At 39.3% G+C, this 22,257-nt stretch overlaps 1 protein-coding gene across 3 annotated transcripts in view; it reads right to left on the bottom strand.

Moving 5' to 3' along the window:
* Positions 1-6,123: 6,123 nt before the first annotated feature.
* Positions 6,124-22,257, bottom strand: part of LOC139976245 (uncharacterized) — a 30,872-nt gene continuing 14,738 nt past the window's right edge. For all 3 annotated transcript variants that reach the window (XM_071984833.1, XM_071984834.1, XM_071984835.1), the window contains 5 exons: positions 14,931-15,074; positions 12,784-12,897; positions 11,347-11,385; positions 7,983-8,076; positions 6,124-7,606 (listed from right to left, as the gene is read on the bottom strand). In XM_071984833.1, coding sequence (XP_071840934.1) covers positions 6,679-7,606; positions 7,983-8,076; positions 11,347-11,385; positions 12,784-12,897; positions 14,931-15,074 — 1,319 coding nt within the window. In that variant the 3' untranslated portion in view covers positions 6,124-6,678. The remainder of the gene's footprint in view (positions 7,607-7,982; positions 8,077-11,346; positions 11,386-12,783; positions 12,898-14,930; positions 15,075-22,257) is intronic.

Raw genomic sequence — 22,257 nt, 5'->3', positions numbered from 1 at the left:
GCTGATAAGTACATTGACGTACAACCTTCTGTTGATTTGGACCGAGTAGTTTGCACGTGATCTGAATGATACTAGAACACTGTTTCGTGTTAGGCCACAGTTGTTCATATTTTCGATGTTTTTTGTGTATTGTATACGGGAATGCACATTTTCAAACCCCTGCCGGGTTTCTATGCACTTCCTTTCACCTCATGTTTATATATAATTTCTGTAATTACAATTTATGTTATGTTGAATCTGTTGTGTTTATACTTGAAGTGATAAACCACTTAAACGAAACGAATTAATATTTGTAATGATTCCCAGAAGAATGATACCCTATCCAGGGTTCTGCCGCTGCCGGTCGGCGCCGGTCGGGCCCGACCAGCACGCTGAATTACCGACCGCCACAATCTGCCTGAGTGACTTTTCCGACCGGCACTTATTTTCGATAGGAACTCCAAAAAACAGCTCCATAGCCGGAGGGTCGAACGTACAGAAACAATCTGTTTGAGACTAGGGGAAATCCAGTTCATAACTGTTCAAAATATCCAACACATCACAGTGTCATACTTAGTAAAAATTACCAGAGTTCCGCATTCCAGACCAATGACTGTTTTCCGTTTCCAACTCCCGATCGTACTTTTGATAGTTTCATTTATATCTATTTTTATCGCGCGAGACACAGGCACTATCCAGCTAGCTAGTACACATACGGCCGTTAACGATCGTAGCGGGTGAATTTACATCATATTGCATTAGGCACGAGTGACAAGGGCTGGAAAACCTTGCGAACCGTCCGAACCAGGTTCGAGGGAAATCCGCGAAAAAAAAAATCGGACAAAAAAATATAGAAAAAAAAACGGGACGAAAAACTAAAAAAACCCACAAAGGACAAATAAGTACATCTATAAAAAAAAAAGAGTAAAATTTCACAAGAAAAGTTTCAGAAACAAAAGGAAAATGTTCAGAGAGCGTGCTCGCAATTTTAGTCACAATACCAACGAGTAATGATGTGTCCCCAACCCACTTACAATGGCTATTTCGCAAGCTTCAGGGTATACGTGTCACACGGACACACACGGCCCAGCGCGGGAAGGTTGCTGTAATAAATCAGCCTCGCGGGAAATGTTTTGAACAATATTGCCATTCCACGTTCTTTTATATTTGTATTGTATGTTGGTTAGTAAACGTTTTCTTTCGTATGAATTTGACTTCAGTTCAGTGTTCCCACTAAGGTGCGGGATTCCCTTCAACTGTCCCGCAAATCCCGCAAAGAAAACATTTGTCTGCTGGAAATCCCCGCATCGTTTTTGCATTCGCGATGAGTTTATACTCAATGTACAACTTATTCACTTGACCGTATAGAGAAAAAAAAACTGAAAATCACTGTGTACCAATTGTGTACGGAAAGGTGGTAGGCTACACCTTTCAAATTTTACGAAAGATCGAGCAAAGCTCTTTCGAAAAATTCACGCCAAACTTGCATATCGTAAATGCAACTAATGTCATGTAAACAAGGCTCTAGTGCATCCATTTATGAATATACCGTAAGACCACATCTGGTGTTAAGCGGGGGGGGGGGGGGGGAAAGAAAGTATTTTCTAGCATTTCCAAAAATACCGAAAAAATAATATCCTACCATAGTTAAGTGTATAGCAAATAGCCTAACCACCTCGGCGGTTATAACGGATCTCACGTAACTACAAAATCACAACTAATTGTATTTTGCGGAGTTTACGTTTTCTACAAGAACATGGAAACAATATTTAGCATTGAGTTAATCATGCCAAGTGGCCTAAAACATGTGATTACAAGGGTAACTTTCATAAAGATGGCCATAGCAAGGGGCCTTGATATCGTGCTATGCGTGTATGGTATGGACTGTGCCTCGTGTTTCATGCGGTGTGCATGCGGAGGAGTCAGTTGGCTTGAGGTGTGTTTTACTTAACCTAAATGTAACGGGGATATTTTACCTACTTTTCTTGAACGTCTAAGATATCATTTCGCATAACTTTAAATTAATTCTAGAGTGGAACGAAAAAAGTTTACTCCATGAAAAGTTCCCTGGCAACGTGCCAAAAAATGTTAACAAACAGGTGTTAGACAGGGGATGAGCTCACAGTTGTTTGGCAAGGTACCTGGGAAAATTCGCAGCACATGTACCGTGGTAGTTGGGTAGGGTTAAACACTGCAGTAATAAACGGCTAGTCTGTACTCTGGTGCTCCAGATATTTGTCCTAACTTTTTTCATTAATTATGAAAAATTCCAGACATGAGATCTCATTTCAAAGCTGTCTACATGTGGCTCAGAATACTCGGGAAGGGCTGTTTCCGGCCATCTGGGGGGTTTCCAAAACCCAAAATTTTCTTGTACGCTCCGCGCCAACCGATGGTGGCGCTCCGCTTAGATAGTCCTGCCGGCACTCAGTCCACCCTGGGCAGAACCCTGCCTATCAATAAATTGGGTGGCATGGTGGTGGTGTTGAGGGAGGGGTAGGTCAGTTTGTGAACATTTCTTAAAGAAATCCCTGGTAAATGAAAATACATAATGAAATGTATTTTACATGCATGTTACGTGATGTATACACAACACAGGATGGTTTCTTACATGGGCTATATGTAGGCTATGTTGTATTTCTCATAGTTTGCACGTGATATACTAGAACACTGTTTCGTGTTAGGGTATACTCATCAATGCGTATTGAATCAACGTAAAAACCTTAGTGGGTAACCATGAGAATAAACTCGCGGGGTAGGGAACAAGAATGGGGTGATTCCGACGTGAAACCTTGGTGTAGCAGTCAACTTAAGTTTTTATTTTTTTTACTTTAGATTCGTCTGGATTGTATTGGAGATGTGCGTAAAAGCTATAAAAGACTCCCGTGAGCTTCCTTCGCCATGTAATCATTTATGGTTCACCACAGAAGTTATGAAATTAACGAGGAACAAATACCAAGCTCATAACCAGCCTCTTTTTGTGACCTCGATTTGTCCTTCAGTAAGCTGAGAATCTCGTCACAGTTTTGAATTATAATTGAAATATCCGAAGTAAACAACTTTGAAGACTAATGTACAAACTGCGCAAACTGGTTGCAGACGGCCTTTGACTTGTCAATCAACGAATCAGAAGGTCGCTTCTATGTCATAATAACATTTTACTCTAATTACTTCAAGGGAACAGCTGTATAGTTCATTTTCAGTTAATGTCCAAATTCCGTTTGTAAGACTACGCATGCGCAAGTCCTAAATATACCCCTTATTTACCGCCTACTTACACCCTATTTCTCCCCACACCTCACCACAAAATGCAAAAGTGAAACAAATTTGAGCATGCATGGTTCTTCAGCATGATGAGGCTGGTAAACGTCTATGGCAAGCCATGTGGGACAAACACCGCATAATGTATCAGCGTATTAATTGGAATTTATACGCGTATTAATTGGAATATATACGCGTATATATTATTAGCCAATCATATGGCTTAAATATATTCGCATATTAATTCGAATATATACACGTATTAATTCGAATATATACATGTATTAATTCGAATATATACACGTATTAAATAGAATACATATGAGGATTAAATCCAATATATGCACGGATTAATTCGAATGTACACGAAAACACATTTCCGCTCTTGCTGTGTACATATATCAACGATAAATAATTTGGCGGGCTCGCGAGATCGCTTCAAACAGCGAAACTATACACATGTACAACACATGTATATTCCAATTAATACGCGTATATATTCGATTTAATACGCGGATATATTATGCGGTGTTTGTCCCACATGGCTTGCCATAAACGTCCAAAGTAGATATTATATACCTCTGCCTTCCAAATTGTTGTTTTCTGGGGGTGTTTTCAAGTCTCTTTAAGTCCATTCTAAACTTCATTCTAAACATTCTAAACCGACACAATAGCATAAATTAGCTCTTGTAGAATTTAAATTAAAGTGACGTCACCGGGGTGAGAAAAATACGAAGTATAATTTCCGTAACTTATACAATGAGAAAGTAAATGAAATAAAAGAAGAGACCAATTGGAAAGTAAATTTTGATAAAATTCAGGGACGGAGTGGAGCCTACATGTTGACCGACTCTGTGATCCAACCGTCGGCGCTGAGACCTTGCAGCTAGCGCCACCCTATATAGGTGCCTTAGGTGGCTCGAACCCAGAGGCGCTTCGGTTCCGAACCGGTATACGGAGTAGGCCAATCCGCCCCTGGATGGATTTACATATTCTTCAAGTTCGTTGTATGTAAAAATACGACTATTGATTTCAATAAACTACAATATAACTCACTGATATGAATGATGTAATAATAGAACATGTACAAAATAAATTAACATAAGTGTAGTTTTTAATTATTATTATTGATCTCCCCTTCGGAAATGTTTTCAATGTTGTCAAGTGCTTCTTAGTTCAATACATATTTCATGAGTCTTCAACTAAATCGTGAACTTTCAATATACGGTATATTCTGTTTGATGTTTGCGCTGATTAACAATTCACTACAATTTCTTTCATAAAAAAAAGTTGCTATTTTTAAATCGAAACGGATGAAACATCTTTACATTTATTTTCAGTGTCTTTAGTATATAGGTGGAATTTTAAGGCCACCGTAAATATTTTCACACTAGCCTAATCTATATTTATCAATTTCAAATTTGTTGGCTATTTGGGTTTCTTTTTTCTCTCTCTCTCGAATCGTGATCAACGAACTTCGCATCTGTTCAAATAACACATTTACGATTGATTTTTTTTACGCAACCCGTGTGTACGACACATATTTTCAGTGGGAATGGACTCGCCAGACTTTTACACAGCGCATGCGTCGGAATCCATTCCGTTCCACGTGCCGGTTCCCACTTGGGCATTTTGACAGATCTTGGCAAATTTTGATCAACACATGTTCTTATGCTAACGAGTAATGAATCTTTATACACGTCGATTAGAATTCCTTTATGTTGGTCAAACATTTCATAAAAAAAAAAAAAATATTAAAAAAAAGTGGTGACCCTTGGGACGGTTCGCTGTCGCATCCAGGGTCTCGATATTAATAAACGGGTTTATCTGTCGTGACTTCGCAAGTGACCAACAAGGACGCATGTAGTTAAACGAAGTAAATCATCCCCCCAGCCCCCCCTACCCCTCGAATATGATCAGGATAACATAAATGCACGTTTGTGGAGAGCCGTTGGAGCAAATAGTTATATGTGCCTCTGTCTATGTCTTCTACAGAAGTCTATGTTGAAAGATGAAACCGACCATGAAAACCGATTCCCATTCCCAAACCGTTCCATACACACGCACACACACACACACACACATAACTCCATCCATCCGTGTGTACCCTATTACCGTTTACCAGAGGCGTTGAGGGCCTGGTCGGATCCAGGGGCCATTTTACACTTGTAATACAACTCACATTTTCCCGTTTCCCTCTATATTTGCTTTGGCCTCTAAATTGACCTCGGGCCCGGGACTGTATCACCCACTGAGCCCCCTTTCGTGTGTTATATGATATTTGCGAATAGGGTGGTATTGAAGGAGACACACACCGAACCATTATATTTAGCTAATATGATAGCTACTTTTAGGATGAACAACTCCCATGACCAGCGACTGAAAATCTTGCTTAATTTGTTGGGGAGAAGTTCTGCCTAAAAGTCGGCTTTGTTACTGTGTTTTGTTATAGTGTCAATAGGATATGAAACTTTTTACTTTTCTTTGTACTTCTTTTTCATATTTTCTAAGTTGTAGGATGTTAACAATGTCGCCACTGAAATCCAATGCCAATTTTTATGTCATTTGCAAAATGCAATCTCCGGTTGTATAAACTATGCATGTAATAAAGAAAGAACACTATTAAACACTGAAACACACACGTGTGGCTTGGATGCACACTTGTTCAAGTGGGTCAGTCGTGTGTGTGCCAAGAAATATGAACATATTTTCTCTATCCGAAATAGAGGGATATTTGTTTTTGCTATAAATTGCGGAATAAATTTGTTCTTTATTAGTATACGTATTACTTATAGATCAGTGATGGCGGTTGCGGTTGTGTCTCTTTTTAATATCACCAGGTCAGTTCAAACCAGCTTTGAAGCGAAGACAAGACTCGAAGAATTCTACACGGAACTCAGTTTATTCAATCACTGTAACGCATTTAACGCATCCGTTTATACGCATATCAAATGCCGAAGCTTTTGCCCCAAGGCCCGACGGAGGCTGTAGTACGTTCAAAGACAGAGCTCCAAATCGAGTAATAGTGTTAAAACTTCTTTCGATAGAATACCGACTAGAAACGTGATTTATATGAGTATATATTTATAAAATATAAGAAACATATCAAATCAGTTACGAAATTTGTTCCAAAATACATTCGTGGAAACATCTTTTCGATTGATCCTTATGTAGTGCGTGGAGGTCACTGCAGAGTTAAACCTGTCAGGAGGAACTGGATTGACGGTACATGGGACACTTATTGATCACCCTCTTCCCGCGAATAAAAATAATAGGAATGATAAAAAAGAAAAGAACATATAAATTTGCTAACATTATGTCTGTATGTGAGAGAGAATAATGCCCAGGTTGTTCTCAATTGCTTATCAAACATTAATTTCACTAGCATGATTTTTACACGAGAAAACGGAAATTGGCTGATTTTTTTTGCGATTTCTTTTATTTTTTTGGCGGAGGAGGTGGACCTGGTGGAGGTGGTCCCGATGAAGCCGGTCCAGGTGGGGGTGGTTCCGATGAAGCCGGTCCAGGTGCGGGTGGTCCCGATGAAGGTGGTCCAGGTGCGGGTGGTCCCGATGAAGGTGGTCCAGGTGCGGGTGGTCCCGATGAAGGCGGTCCAGGTGCGGGTGGTCCCGATGAAGGCGGTCCAGGTGCGGGTGGTCCCGATGAAGGCGGTCCAGGTGCGGGTGGTCCCGATGAAGGCGGTCCAGGTGCGGGTGGTCCCGATGAAGGAGGTCCAGGTGCGGGTGGTCCCGATGAAGGAGGTCCAGGTGCGGGTGGTCCCGATGAAGGAGGTCCAGGTGCGGGTGGTCCCGATGAAGGTGGTCCAGGTGCGGGTGGTCCCGATGAAGGTGGTCCAGGTGCGGGTGGTCCCGATGAAGGTGGTCCAGGTGCGGGTGGTCCCGATGAAGGTGGTCCAGGTGCGGGTGGTCCCGATGAAGGAGGTCCAGGTGCGGGTGGTCCCGATGAAGGTGGTCCAGGTGCGGGTGGTCCCGATGAAGGTGGTCCAGGTGCGGGTGGTCCCGACGAAGGTGGTCCAGGTGCGGGTGGTCCCGACGAAGGTGGTCCAGGTGCGGGTGGTCCTGACGAAGGTGGTCCAGGTGCGGGTGGTCCCGATGAAGGTGGTCCAGGTGCGGGTGGTCCAGATGAAGGTGGTCCAGGTGCGGGTGGACCATCTGATGAAGGTGGACCTGGTGGGGGCGGACCTGAGGGTTCTGGCGGTTGGGACACAGGCCCATCTGCTGTGTATGTTTCGTCGTTTAACGTGGTATCTGCTTCATCGTAAATCTCTGCTGTATCCATTTTTTGTTTCTTCTCCTTCTTTAGAGATTTCTTTCCAGAGCGCACATCGTTCAGTTTTTTAAACCGTCTATGAGAGAACGGGTGACAAATTATTCATACATGTAATAGACGAAAATGTGTAGTTGTATATTCAGGTGTAGTGGATAAGATCAGATACGGCGTCCCATACATACTCCCTCCAACCACCTTTAACATGGCGAATATAATAACGTCTATAATGTAACATTATAACCATATAGCGTCATGCATATATGACACATATCATGACATACAGGCTACTGCATTTATCACAGTAAAATTTGCAACGAACCGATCTCTTTATGTTAGTTCTACGTTGCATGCAGACAAAAACTGTTGTCATCCGTGGTACTTTAAAACTTTTCGCTTCGGCATAACTTAAACTCTACGACATTAATACACTCCATGCATTTAACCAAAATTACCTGCGACACTGTAGAAGAAGGGTGGAACCAAAAATACCAGAGAGCATGATGGGCAGGAGAAGGGGGTAAAAGAGCTGCAACGACTTGCTTGGATCTGAAATGAAAGAATCATATGTCATGAACTTGAAGGCAAGTTAATTTTTTCAAACAGCGCATGCGTAGTCTCACTTTAGGTCAGGTGACAAAAGTGAAAAAAAGAAAACTGACTAAGCAGTAAGATATCGCAGAGCAATAAACGCTACCTATATATATAGATGGAAACGTGAATATCATCTACAAGTGATTTTACTACATAAACATGTAAGGTCACGTCAGCCACGTATACCTTATGAATGCAATGTCAGATTGACTTTGTTGAGTTATTTATAGAAGCATGGACATTGTTTGCCTGAATCTGTTGAGCCTTTTGAAGTGCTATTCCGTATAGTTTACAACATTATTTTGATATGGTAACAATAGTTTACACTATATCGACATATCTGTTATAGGTGACATGCACATTCTAGTTAGGAATACACTATGGACATATTGCTTAAACAATACTATGTCTGTTGACTCAATTTGCAAATTCCATACAGATTCAAAGAATGCAAAAACGTTAGAGGACCATGCCATTTTTTCGATCCCTCGTTTTTTTCTCTTCTCTGCACCGCATAATCCTGTCTATCCATACACTTAGCAGGTGTCTTCCTGCTCCCACCCACCCCCCCCCCCCCTCACCACCCCCATCTGCCTCCATTCTGTCCTTCACCCATTAACTTACATTGCTAAATTTCCATGTGTAATACTCAATTTATATCCCGCTGATCCTCTGCAGCCAAGTTATCCCTTGCTTCCCGTCATCTTGCTGGTTTTAATCTATATTCCTTTGTCTCATCTGCCTACACAACCTTTTGTCAAAGACCCCGACAGAGGTTGAGATGAGTGGGGGAGGGGGAGGTAGGGGGTGATGAAACAGGGATCAGACCAAAGGTTACTGGTGTTAAACTTGCCACCTGTGGCGGCACCACTCCCGTGTAAAAAAATCAACTCTCTAACAATTATTTTCGGTATGGCCCCTGCCCCGATCTTCGGGATCCCTGTATAAAGATCTTGCTAGAATCACACGCATATATTGATACATGTTTCTATACAAAGGCTTTTCTCAGTAGATATGGTTTGTGAACATTTTTGCCCCCCTGTCATTCTTGAATTTCATGGAAGTGTACAAAGCTTGCCAGTTCGCTGTACCATTGATACGCACCCACTCACTAGTGGTTTAGGTTTCTGAGTTTAAAAGTCAAGTTGACAAAACCACATCATATAAGCTCGTAAGCTGTCGTGTTGCAAGACGTACCTACAGGGTTATAAAACAAAATGCGGATTTGGAAAAAAAAATGCGTCTTTTATTTTTAATAAATTCCCAGATTAGCAACTTGGTTTTCAGTTTGACCCCCATTTCGTAAAAAAAAATTGGACCCTTCGGTGTATCATTTATAAACGCCAGTCACTAAATGGTAAAACTTCTCTATTTGGCAAAGGATGGAAATTTCTCCAGAAAAAGCTCATTCCCAAGATGAAAGTCATGCCCACAATGATCCAGTTTTCACGTGTGTGTTCTTGTGCGATTTTCTTTGTAACGATTTTTTGTTTGTTTTTGGCGGTCTGAGTTTAAAACAAAGCAATATTATTATGTACAGCACGTAGCCTACTATACGTAAATAGACTGCACTTCAGTCAGAGGCAAACACAAAAACCAATAGATTTCAATTTGTAAGATTAAGTTTTGTAACTAGTAAAACTTCAGACAACAGATATAATAATAATTTCAACCAATCATTTCATTAATCATGTTTTTAATTATTTTTTCAGCACAAATCCCCTCAAAATCTAACCGCTTTAGTCAACTAATCCAAAAACTTAAGGAAAATTATTTTTTCTTCTTCTTTTCATTTTGTTCTTTGCCTTTTTTCTTTCTTTTTTTTTTTAACAAGAGGATGAGCATTGTTTTATTTCATTAAGTAGTTGCTAATTGATCTATGAATGAGTCATTTAATAAGTTAAATCAATGATAAATTCGCTGTATGAATAATTATTTTACATTTATTATAAAGAAACAAGGCCAAAGCCCCTTTTTTGTAGCAAAAGCGAAGTCATTATTGAGTTGGTAACCTTTTATAAAATAAAAATTACGTACTTTTTTATGTGGTCAAATACATTAATGGTTTAAACATGAGTGGTTCTGTGTGTTAAATGATACCAAGGATATCAAAAAAATTGGTCCCATTATTTTAATGAAATGACTTTCATATCAAATCAATAACTAAAACATTTTGATAATTAAAAAGGCAAATAATAAAAAACGTGACAGAATGAATTGTAACTTCCGCCAAACACATGTAGAGTCATGTTTGAGACACAATTGAAGCCGGTTTATGTGGTTAATAACTCTAGCCAGGGTTCACGTTTACCTTGGAAAAACTGAAGAAAAAAAAACGTTCTCGCTCTGTAAGTGTTCCCTTGAGAATTATCCATACTTTTTACAAGAAAATTAGAACGATTCGGGACGTAACAACTGCAATCACAAGATCACGTTTAAATAGTACAAGTTGTCTCCATAACACGCTATAGTATCGCACAGGGAATATACGAGGTGAATTTTGCCATCACGTTGGTTTGAGAGAATATTTGTGGGGAACCAAAAACGTTTGCTGTTTGGGGGAGAATACATGTGGGTAATGTTTTCTGAGAATCTCTGAAGCACGATGCAGGTGAATTGTCGTCGTTGATCATAACACGTTTTAGGCAGGTTATAATCCGACCCATATATTTTGATTGAATATTTTTTCCCCAGGTATATAGCCAATCAAATGTTCTTCCTGGTGAATCTTTTCTTTTACTCTGATTTGGTTTAGAACAAAAAAGCAGACTATTCCATATACACGCCTGTATTAAAAGTACATAACACAAACATAATTATATAGGGGAATTACTTAGAGAGCAACAACTTCTCATTCTACCACACTCTCACAGTATAGATCCTGTTAACCTATCCTAATAATTGTTGCGGCTGAACTGGTCGCTGCCAGTTATTGCTGTCAGTAGCATTAGAAACCTATAGCTAATTACATCCGTTTTGTATGTGAAGAAAATTGCGTGAGGTGCGGGGCAGGAACGGCTTGGTGGGTTGGGGTGGGGGTCGGGGTGGGGACTTATTGCGAAAGGTTACCCTCTAGCCGACGGGTTGTGTGGGGCATAAATTGCTATCGGCTCAGTGATTCAACCGCCATTAGTCAACTAAATTACATTTCTGTCGATGTTCTCCTTTTACGTTTTTCTCATGCCATTAATTAACACGGCAATGTTATCGAGGACTTTAACTTACCATTGATGGACATCATGGTGAAATTTTGTGGGAAAAGAACTGCAACAGAAAAGAAATGTTGATAACTTCCTGTAATGAATGTATTAATGAATTAGTTAACTAATTTATAAATTTTGTATTGTTTTAATATCATGTCAACAATATCGCCACCACCATCCTCTACCATTACCATCACCATCACCACCACAATCACCATTACCCTCAACAACATCATCATCACCACGTCACCATCACCACCACCATCACTTCAATCACCTCTACTATTACCATCACCTCCACAATCACCCTTAACATTACCACCACCATCGTCACCACCAACACCACCCACCATCACCTTTACCGTTACCATCACCTCCACAATCACCATTATCATCAACAACATCATCGTCACCATCATCACCACCACCATCCATTCCATCACCTCTACCATTACCATCACCATCACAATCATCATTACCCTCAACAACATCACCATCACCATCATCACCGCCAACACCACCACTATCACTTCCATCACCTCTACCATTACCATCACCTCCACAATCACCATTAACATCACCACCACCATCGTCACCACCAACACCACCACCATCACCTCTACCGTTACCATCACCTCCACAATCACCATTATCATCAACAACATCGTCGTCACCATCATCACCACCACCATCACCATCACCACCAAGACCATCACTCCCATCACCTCTACCATTACCATTACCATCACCACCACAATCATCATTACCCTTAAGAACATCACCATCACCACGTCACCATTATCACCACCAACATCACCACTATCACTTCCATCACCTCTACCATTACCATCGCCTCCACAATCGCCATTATCATCAACAACATCATCGTCACCATCATCACCACCACCATCACCACTATCACTTCCATCACCTCTACCATTACCATCACCTCCACAATCACCATTAACATCACCACCATCATCGTCACCACCAACACCACCACCATCATCTCTACCGTTACCATCACCTCCACAATCACCATTATCATCAACAACATCGTCGTCACCATCATCACCACCACCACCACCATCACCACCAACACCATCACTTCCATCACCTCTACCATTACCATCACCACCACAATCATCATTACCCTTAAGAACATCACCATCACCACGTCACCATTATCACCACCAACATCACCACTATCACTTCCATCACCTCTACCATTACCATCGCCTCCACAATCACCATTACCCTGAACAACATCATGATCACCATCACCACCACCCACCCACCATCATCACCACCACCATGAAACCATCCCCATCGTCGTCGTCAACGCAGAATAAAACAAAGAATATTTATCAATTGAAAAAGTCAGCTAGCCCTTTAACCCATGAATGGAAAGTTATACCATGGAGCTATAATCTGTTTATAGCTCCATGGTTATACTTACTATGAAGCAAAAATACGCAATGTAAATCAGTCTGATCTCTAAATGTTACTCCGCAAACGTAAATACCGTCATCTGATTGGGTGAGACTGTGAAAATAAAGACTGGAAGGCTTAGCTGTAAAAGAGAGGTAAAGAAATGGAAAGATTTTTTTAATTTTTTAATTTTTTTTTTTTTAAATGACGACAAAGCCTATGAGTTTCAATTGCATTAAACTACTCGGGTTTTCTTTTGGTAACGCAGGAATTAACAAAATATCTAGTTTGACCATGATATATGCCTATCATAGTGAGATGAAAAAAATTGCTAGATGCTAGATGCTACATTGATATTAGAATCTGGAATTTTGGGTGAAGCCCATCCATCCACCCGTCCGTCCGTCCATGCATCCGTCCGTCCATCTATCTGATGTCAACTTGGGGTACAAAGTCATTTTTTAAGAGGTTAATAAAAGCATTTTAGAAACAACTCTTTGATCAAAGTCCGTATTACTATCACTATAAGTGTTGAAAAATAACTCTTTGAAGAGTACGAAGAAAACCGGAAACCTCACAACATAGCTGGACAGCATATAGTTTAACTCGTAAACCGTTAAAGGAAACCCTCCCCACGCAACCCCAAATAAAAATAAAAATAACATTTCATTTTTGTATTCTCAAATAACGTGTTTAAACAAATAAAAGAGTTATTGGAAAATATTAAAAGATACGTCAACGGGAACGTTTTTGCACCAATTTTTAACGATAAATTTAACAAACTTTCCGAGTAGTTCTCATAATATCAGATGACAAGTGATTCAAATTGAGACATCCTTAGAGAGGATTTATCAAAACGAAAGGTTAATTAGCAACTTTATAACGATTTTTATGCGACTCCTTGCATATCAGTGTCATAGCATATATAACGAACAGAGAAAACGAATTTGGTTAAATGAAACTAAGCTAGAGAAACTAATGAACAAGATGGAATGCCATAAACAAACAACCCCCCCCCCCTAAAAAAAAGGCAAAATAATCTCAAAACCTCTTTATTAAATGATTTGGCCTGGGACTTAAAAGAGTGACATTTAGACTATGACATTCCAGACACTTCATACACTTGCAAGACGAATGAATATCTTGAAAAGCGGAGGTGATGTAGAAAGAGACAGGACAAATAAATTACACAAACACTTAAATAATTGTCTACTTTCTTTGACGAGAATGCGAATTGACGTCATAATTAAATGTGTGTGTGTGTGTGTGTTGGGGGCATGACGTCACGAAACATCAATTTCCACTTAATAGGAATACTTTCTGAGTGAAAAGGACATTCCTGCCATTTTGGAATCTTCTTATGTAATTCTTGTCCCTTCTCATTGTCTTGATGTGTTTTCAAGCAGTCTGTTTTTCTACTCACTGGTTGTAATAGTATAGACTGTTCCCAATTTGCTATCTACGAATTCCTTTCTGCGATCTAAGAATTTCCAGGAAAAGTGGGGGTATTGCTTAACAACAAGAATGCCACCTTTGTACACAGTTCTTTGTACGCGTTTTACTGCAAAATGTTTTCACGATTAGATACAACATTAGCTAAAATCATAGGCGATCATGTGGCGTGTTCACGAGACGGGAGTTTCCCAGGCAAAGGTGACGTAACGTTTTGCCGGCCTGTGGCATGTGGCAATATACAAATGATCTTGTACCGTTTCATAGACAACCTATGCGACGCATTCGATCGTGTAGATCACACTGTGTAGGCCTAAAAGTAGTTCGTTTCTTGACACGACCACAGCACACTTGCAGGGTTAAACGACTCACCCACTCTTTATCCGTAGGAAAAAGATATCGAAGCGATTGGCAGACAATGTAAGGTTTGATAATACTCAGAAACTTCTATTGTTGACGAAGAGCTTTTACAGACTTTTAGAAACGGGTTAAATTTGGGCGGATATTTTGGATTTTTTTATTAAATGAGTTGCGATCATTTTAGAGCCATAAATTCTTTACTGGTAGGATGGTTGGGGGATGGGGGAGGAGGGTAGAGCAGACTTGAGGGGGTGGAAAGAGCTGGCGCAGTTGATCTTCTTAAAACTTTTATATGAGAGAATGTGTTATGGAATGTTTACCAACCAAAATCACCCCCTTATGGCTAATAAATAAAATCTTTACCATTTCCTACTATTTTGGGTACGGCGTGCCCATTCTTGAACCATTCAACCACGCCGTAAGGACTCTCATGCATCCAATCAACCTCACAGTGCAGAGTAACTTCCGTGAACAGCCGTGCTTTAACTTCTCCTAAAAGGGGTGGCGCTGTAACAGAATGATAAAAAAGGTAAAAAAACGCACGCTCTAAGACAAAACAAATTCTCTTGATATATGCAATGTTACAAAGCACACTTCAAAGTAATCACAATCATGCATGGCGTAGGTTACATATAAATAAATAAATAAATATATATATATATATATATATATATATATATATATATATATATATATATATATAACATAAATAAATCAATAAAATCAATTAGTAGAAAATACTGGATATTTAAAAGGATACTCCGTTGTTTTACGTCATACAAGAGTTCCAATGGACATTTGCAATAGATATAAAATGAAGTGTAAACGTGTGTATTTCCCACTTGTGTTGCTATATAACTTTCCGTAAGTGAGGACCATTTTCCTTCAATAATTTTGCGTCGTCTTTCATGATACTTGTGTTCTTGAATTTAAAGGGACGCCAAACCTCCGATATTTCACACATAAATGAAGGTTTTCCTAACTAAGCTGTTGAGTAGCAAGTTGAAGTTAGTCGCAGACTCAGCTTACTTGCTTACCTATATATATATCTATGCATATGGTGGTAATAACATTTATGTCACCTTTAAGCTCGAATATCATCGGTTTCGAGAAAAAAATGTAAATTTTTCAGTCTAATAGTTGTCACGCAGCTCTTACATGTTTCCAACTGGACAGCGCTTTGTTCTGAAAACCTAAGTACATTGGAATATTATGTTTTCATGAAAACGATACTTCAATAGAAACTGACCTACAAGTTTACGTAATGCAGTTGTAATTTAAGGTTACGGGGGAAATCAGTTTGACAACAATATGGTGCTGCTTAGATCGTAAAATAATTGAGGTGACTACCTCTTAACGAACGAATAATGTTGTCGTATAAGAATATCGTGTAACAAAAGACAATTCTTTTAAATATTTTCAACGTTTATCTCACATGAACGTTCGCACAATTGTTTGAAGAAATGTCAGAAGTATACGTATGGCGATTCAAAGATTAATTATCAATGATGAGATCAGAGCCGTATATAAACATGTATGTCTCTGGGTAAGATTGATGTATAGCGCCACCACTACTACCTCTGTACGCATATAAACTATGCCATATAAAGATAACATACGGATAGTTCTTCTCCAATGCATAACGATATGACAATCGTGTCTGTGAGTTACTCCACTATCAGGTACAACATACAAAGAACTTTGCCATGCAAAGACTTGCCATAGTCATCATGAATTTAACATTAAACGCTGCGTAACGATTTGAGGTCAATATAATGACGTAACGCGAAATAACGACTTGACATAAAATAATGACTTAACGCTGTACAACGATGTTGACATGAGCATAATGACTTTACGCTGCATAATGGCTTGATATAGCAGAATGACAAACGCTACATAACTTGACTTGACATAACTTAATGATTTAACTTTACATAGAGACTTCGTAAAATTGTTGAAATTTCTTTATACGAAACGCACATCCTCATAGCATTATGTATCGCGAGGATATCATTATTTTCAAATATTGTGAAAGTTTGTAAAATGCCTCTGGCATGCATGACAATGGATGATGTCACAAGGGCAATTTTGCTAGAAATGCCTTTGTTTTAATTTGTCAATCAACAATCCACAGCGGAAAAGAATATTTCTACAAAAAAAAATCCTTTTATGAATTCTAAGTACAGAGAACTTTAACAGCTAAGCGAGCAATCCAAATTTATCAGGTTTCAATAATAAATGAAAAAAACGTTTATAATAGTCCAGATGACGTCACAGAGCCCTTACTGTGATCCAACTTCCCTGAAGTAGTTAAAAGCTTATCCAGTGAAAATAGGTAACATTCAATCAACCATATTTCGATGAGGAGGCAAGACATTGAGATGGTGGTTTCACCTAGCTGTGAAGAATATATTTCTCTTCAAGATTAGGTTCACATTGTTTGTCAGCCAAAAATAAAATAAAAATCCTTTCAATATTAGTGCCACAGTACCGCACATTGCGCTCGAGGAATCCGCACACGTACACAACACTACGGTCTGCAAAAAACGTCGTTTCAAAGATTGCAACGTTTATTCATCAGCCAATAACCACTTTGGCCTGCGTAACAGTTACGAATATTGGTGCATCAATTGTGACAAACACGCGTGAGTATAATGTAAGTACAAATCCAAGCGCCATGCATGAAGAAGGGAAAAAGCGAAGTAAATCCTATAATTGAATCCCGTTGTCATCTCAACGCATGGATGATGATGATGATGATGACTGTTTTGAGCTTTCATTAACGTTATCACTTGGTTTTATATTGGCGCAGGCGCATAATATGGTTATTTCAACATGATAATGTTTTGTACATTTCATCGTCGAGATCAAGTGGGCTAAAAACGCCACGCCATCTAGCCTTACCGTTCGAACTACTTAAAGGCATTGTCTGGTGGAAGATGTGGATACATTGTCCTCATAGTTCTAATTTTTCTCTTTCGAACCATGTGAAAATTGTCCCCAATCGACGTTTTCTTCTTCTAGAAATCTGGTTTTCAAATTCACCAGTTTCTCACCAAAAGCACCGTTTGTTAGAACCCATCAATTTGGTGAATGACGTAGTGCAGGCAAATAGGCAAAACGAGCGACTTGAAGTTAGCTCTACCATTTCAGCAGCAAATACACTCTTGCGTGTACACTGGCAGGTGATTGCCTATTATATCTTACGTACACATTGGGAGTGAACGTACGTATACAGCCTACCATGCCCAGTTGGTACGTACATATAGCGTTGCACATTTGAAACTCAAACCACAGTTCATAAACTGTTCATCGAAATCGCTGAAATTAAATTCACGGATCAACTTTACAGTAAAAGGAAGTTTGAAACATCGAAAGATGAAACGCGTTGGGGCTGGACAGCGCGATGTATACACAACGATGAGTCTGCTGTTCAAACTTACCTCGTGTTACACAAAAAATCACGAAATCACCGATGCACTACATATTTGACTGCTCAACGAATTTTTTAAACATATATAATTTATAAGAACTTTCACCGAAAATTAAGGAAGAAATTAATCTGTATTCAAACGCGGATTCTGTTTTGATATACTGTAGGAACTGTATTGAGCGTGGATTATATCGCAATCTGCATTAGCGAAAATGACGTCACCTTTACTACTGTTCAAAGTATATTCGAAATATCCATCCTAAACGATTAAAAAATCGTTTCTCTGTCAAACGCAACGCTAATATTTTGTAAAAAATGTTTGGGAAATTATTTATCGTTTTTTTAAGGTAACTTCTAAGGGCTACCAGACAATTCTTTTAAGGCTCTAAGTATCTTCAAACACCTGGGCAAACTTTGGGATTTTCCCATTTTCATATCAACAGGCGCTAAAACGCTTATAAAAAATAAACAGTCGGCAATTCTAATACTAGTTACTCTATTTTCGCATCCGCAATGCCTTACCATATTAAAGTTACATTCAGGACCTAACTTCCCAGTCTACATCCGTTATGATCGTGCATTTAGTGTCATTGTCGAGCAGGGAAAATAGTCTGCATTCCATTGCAAGAAATTTCGCAGAGATATCAAAATATAGAAAGGAAAAAATATATGGAAAAGTGGGGGGGGGGGGGGCGGGAGGAGGTACAGAAAAAGGAGAGGCAAGAAACATAGAGCATATATATACAGTCACGAGGTGATGATTTCTACTACAACGTGTAAGTTTGTTAGCCGGTTATCGTTGTTGTTCCGTATACTACAGTATAGACTATGATTACGCTTCGTCTTCAGGGGCGTCAATTCAAATTGATAAGTGGGTGGGGGAGGGGAGGGGGGGCAGGGGCGTAAGTGACTGAAAATGGATAAAACTAAATAGTGCTAGCGTCTTGGCGCAAAGCCTTTATCGAGTAGGGGTCCAGGAGCCACGTTAGGGCCCCTGATGGGATCCAGTGGCGAAGATTTAGAAATTGTCAAATTTTTCTTCTATTTGGTCCCTGAATGGATATGTCAGTCATAAATACATTTAAACAAAAGTCACATCTGACAAGTGATGAAGCTTAACGTAAGAAAAGACTTGGCTATTTAAGTCTTTAACATCCGGGTGTCACTTATAGGGACTTTATCATGATTAACAAAACTGAAACTTATAACCCCAAACCGGAAACATTCTTAAACATGTTCACGAGAATAAAATCCTCTTGTTATACAGATATCTACAACATGTACACATATGACATATGGTATCATAAGTAAACTATTGGGTATCTACGTAATATTCACTCCATCGTGTGTTTTACATATGTATATTAACGAGGCTCTCCAAAAGACTGTTGAACATGCACAAGTTGGTAACGCTCTTTCTTAATTAAGCTTAATAAAGATATTTCCTAGTGATTGTTCAGCTATTGTTGCTTTTCCCTCGAAGTGTATTAGTGAGAATCGAATGAGTTTGTTCTTGTTGTACTTCCTATAGTTTCCATCACCTGCACCAAAAATCATCAACGGCATTTGTGATAATATTTGTTACCTGGGAATTGGTGAGACAAACCATTCAGAAAGCTGTCAATCCATTAGAAAATTTGGGATAAAAACCTACCGTATATTAAGTCAGATAGGCTTCATCAAGAAGAAATCCCCACACACGAAAATAACACTTAAGTTCCATTAGCGAGAGATATATGGATATTTGCCACAGTCAAGTTAAAGGCTCAGTCGTATTATCGTTAATTATCGTCGTTACTTTAAAAAAAAAAAGAGACACCAAAATGGTGGCGCTATAATGTAAAGTTTATACTTGCTCAAGTAAGAGCGCGAAGTATTGTGCAAGACGGACTATCAGAACAATCGCACCACATATAGAACAGGCATATAGAACTTTTAAAAAAAAAACCTTATATCGTTATATCTTGAAGGGAAAAACACCGTTTGCACTACATAGTCTCTTTAAGATTTCGAAGTCAGTTTTTCGTTGCTCGTTATCTCATCTCACTACATGTAATATATAAGGAGATGAGATATTCTACTTCACCTCAAATTGGCCTAAATCGTGCGGAGGTTCTGATATCTGCAACTCTTGTATTGAACTGCCCTCTTCTTTACTTTTTGCTGAAACTCGTGTTAACGAGCGCCTCCAAGCTTGAGCGCCTCTGTCACACAACTTACCATGGGGACGTTTGAGTTAACTCCTCCTTTAAATTCATAGACAGAACGCTGGATCGTAAAACGGATTAGCGTCTGTAACCTTTATCAGTTATATCGGGCAAAGAGGAAACCTTTCTGCTGAACTATACCCAATTACAAACTAATAACGTATCCTATGTACATATGCGGCGGCCCTGGATTACCCATCAACTGACTAGAAGATGTACACACATGTAACTAAAGAAATAAACAGTTCTTCACACAAGTATAGACTTGCTCGATGTACTTTTTGTGGGTCACCACCCCCCCCCCCGCCACCTCCCTGAACACCTTGTATGATTTTAATAGCTTCACCTGTTCACTTTGCTCGCGGAGATTTAGGACAGTTTGAATTGCTTTAGTAATAGTAGTCGCGCCCCATCTATTCCATAGTTCTCAGCGGTAAACACATATCAAAAAATAGCTCATGTGCAATGACATTATATCATGTTACACGTGCATGTTACTAGCCTACGATGCAGTCTTACCGGTGAGCTATCTGCTATAATGCAATTCAGTTCCGTGTTTCTTGGAATTTGTATAATATTGTAAATCCCATGATATGGTACATGGTATATTACCGGTAGATCATGTTTTTTTTTTTCTTCATGATATGCGGTCGCTGAGATATGAAATTATAGTATCACGCTGGGAAACACGAGTGTAGTAATTTAATATGGTAATTGTTACCTTAAGAAATCGATACTGAGCTGTTTCCAGAAAAAGCGTACAGACAAAACAACTTCCAAAATACCACAGGAAAAAAAACAAACACATACACAAAAGTTGGTATAAACAGAAACGAAAGAGGGGCACCCATCACTCCCCAAAACGAGTGTTTATGTAGAACATAATCATTCCATTCGATTTAAAGTAATGGTCGCTCAGACACTTTTGCATGTCAATTATTGCAGGTCCATCCACTCCCTCCCCCCCCCTTCTCCGTCCCCTCTGCCCAAATGCTTAGAACTTAACAAATGTGCCAACGAGTACATACGCTCCTAGTAATTTGTGGGTCGACATAAAAAAAAGTCGTCTGTCTAGTTGCGGTCGTTGGATTGCATATATGTATAGGAAGTTGGGGTAAAGAGGGCAAGGGCCGGGTGTAGCGGGTTTTAAGCGAAAGCTATAAAATACAGTCTCTGATTTTATTTCTATCTGAGCAAGCTATTAAGGATTGCCAGAGGGGATGGCGTTCGCCTTAATTCACCTTTCATTGCAAGTTTAATTTTAATAACTGTTGCATAATTCCCTTTCGTGTCAAACTTAGCAACATAAACTTTCAGTCAGGACTCATAAAAGCTGAAAGTTTGCTGGTATATATAGGGAGGGGCTCGCTCTTTGGAAGTGAAAACATAACAGACATTGACACAGACGCACACACAACTGACAACACAGATCCATACACACATCACATCTTTCCGTATATCAGTGCTCGAAAATATTCCTTTCAATATCGTAGCCTATATTATTGTCACAACGTTGAAATTTGTAGAGTTATACTGTTTTCCGATCGATGGTTTGAAATGGTTTGATGGATGTATTTAATCCGTCATCCCATTCTCCTGCCAATTCGTTGCATTGTTTTAACTAATCATGTTTATGAATAATTTATAATGAATGGTGTATAGACTTCACTTGCAGCTGTCGTCTGCTGGTCTAGAAGTTACTAGAGCAAGCTGGTTTTATAACAAGCGACATGTCATACCGTTATGCACAGCATACATGCAGCTTTCCCTCTCTTATAATTACATTCCTTGTTATTAATAGCAATATCGTCATCATCATCAGCACTGTGCCAAAAATATGCTAGAAATTCAGTAATGGTCACCCATGCTCAAATTGAAACAGGTTTTCACAAATGATACTCCTACACTTCACACAGAGGTATAGTCATCCACACTGAGCCTATTGAAGAAATAGCTTATTATTAGTTATACCCTTCAATCAGTCAATTATGGCTGGGAATAATATCCAGGATCAGAGCATCAAGGAAAGTACTTTAAAAAAAAAAAC

Source organism: Apostichopus japonicus, chromosome 11 (genome assembly GCF_037975245.1).
Source record: "Apostichopus japonicus isolate 1M-3 chromosome 11, ASM3797524v1, whole genome shotgun sequence".
Taxonomy (NCBI): Eukaryota; Metazoa; Echinodermata; class Holothuroidea; order Aspidochirotida; family Stichopodidae; genus Apostichopus; species Apostichopus japonicus.
Note: the sequence above shows the minus strand (reverse complement) of the source record. Positions and strands in the feature narration are given on the sequence as shown.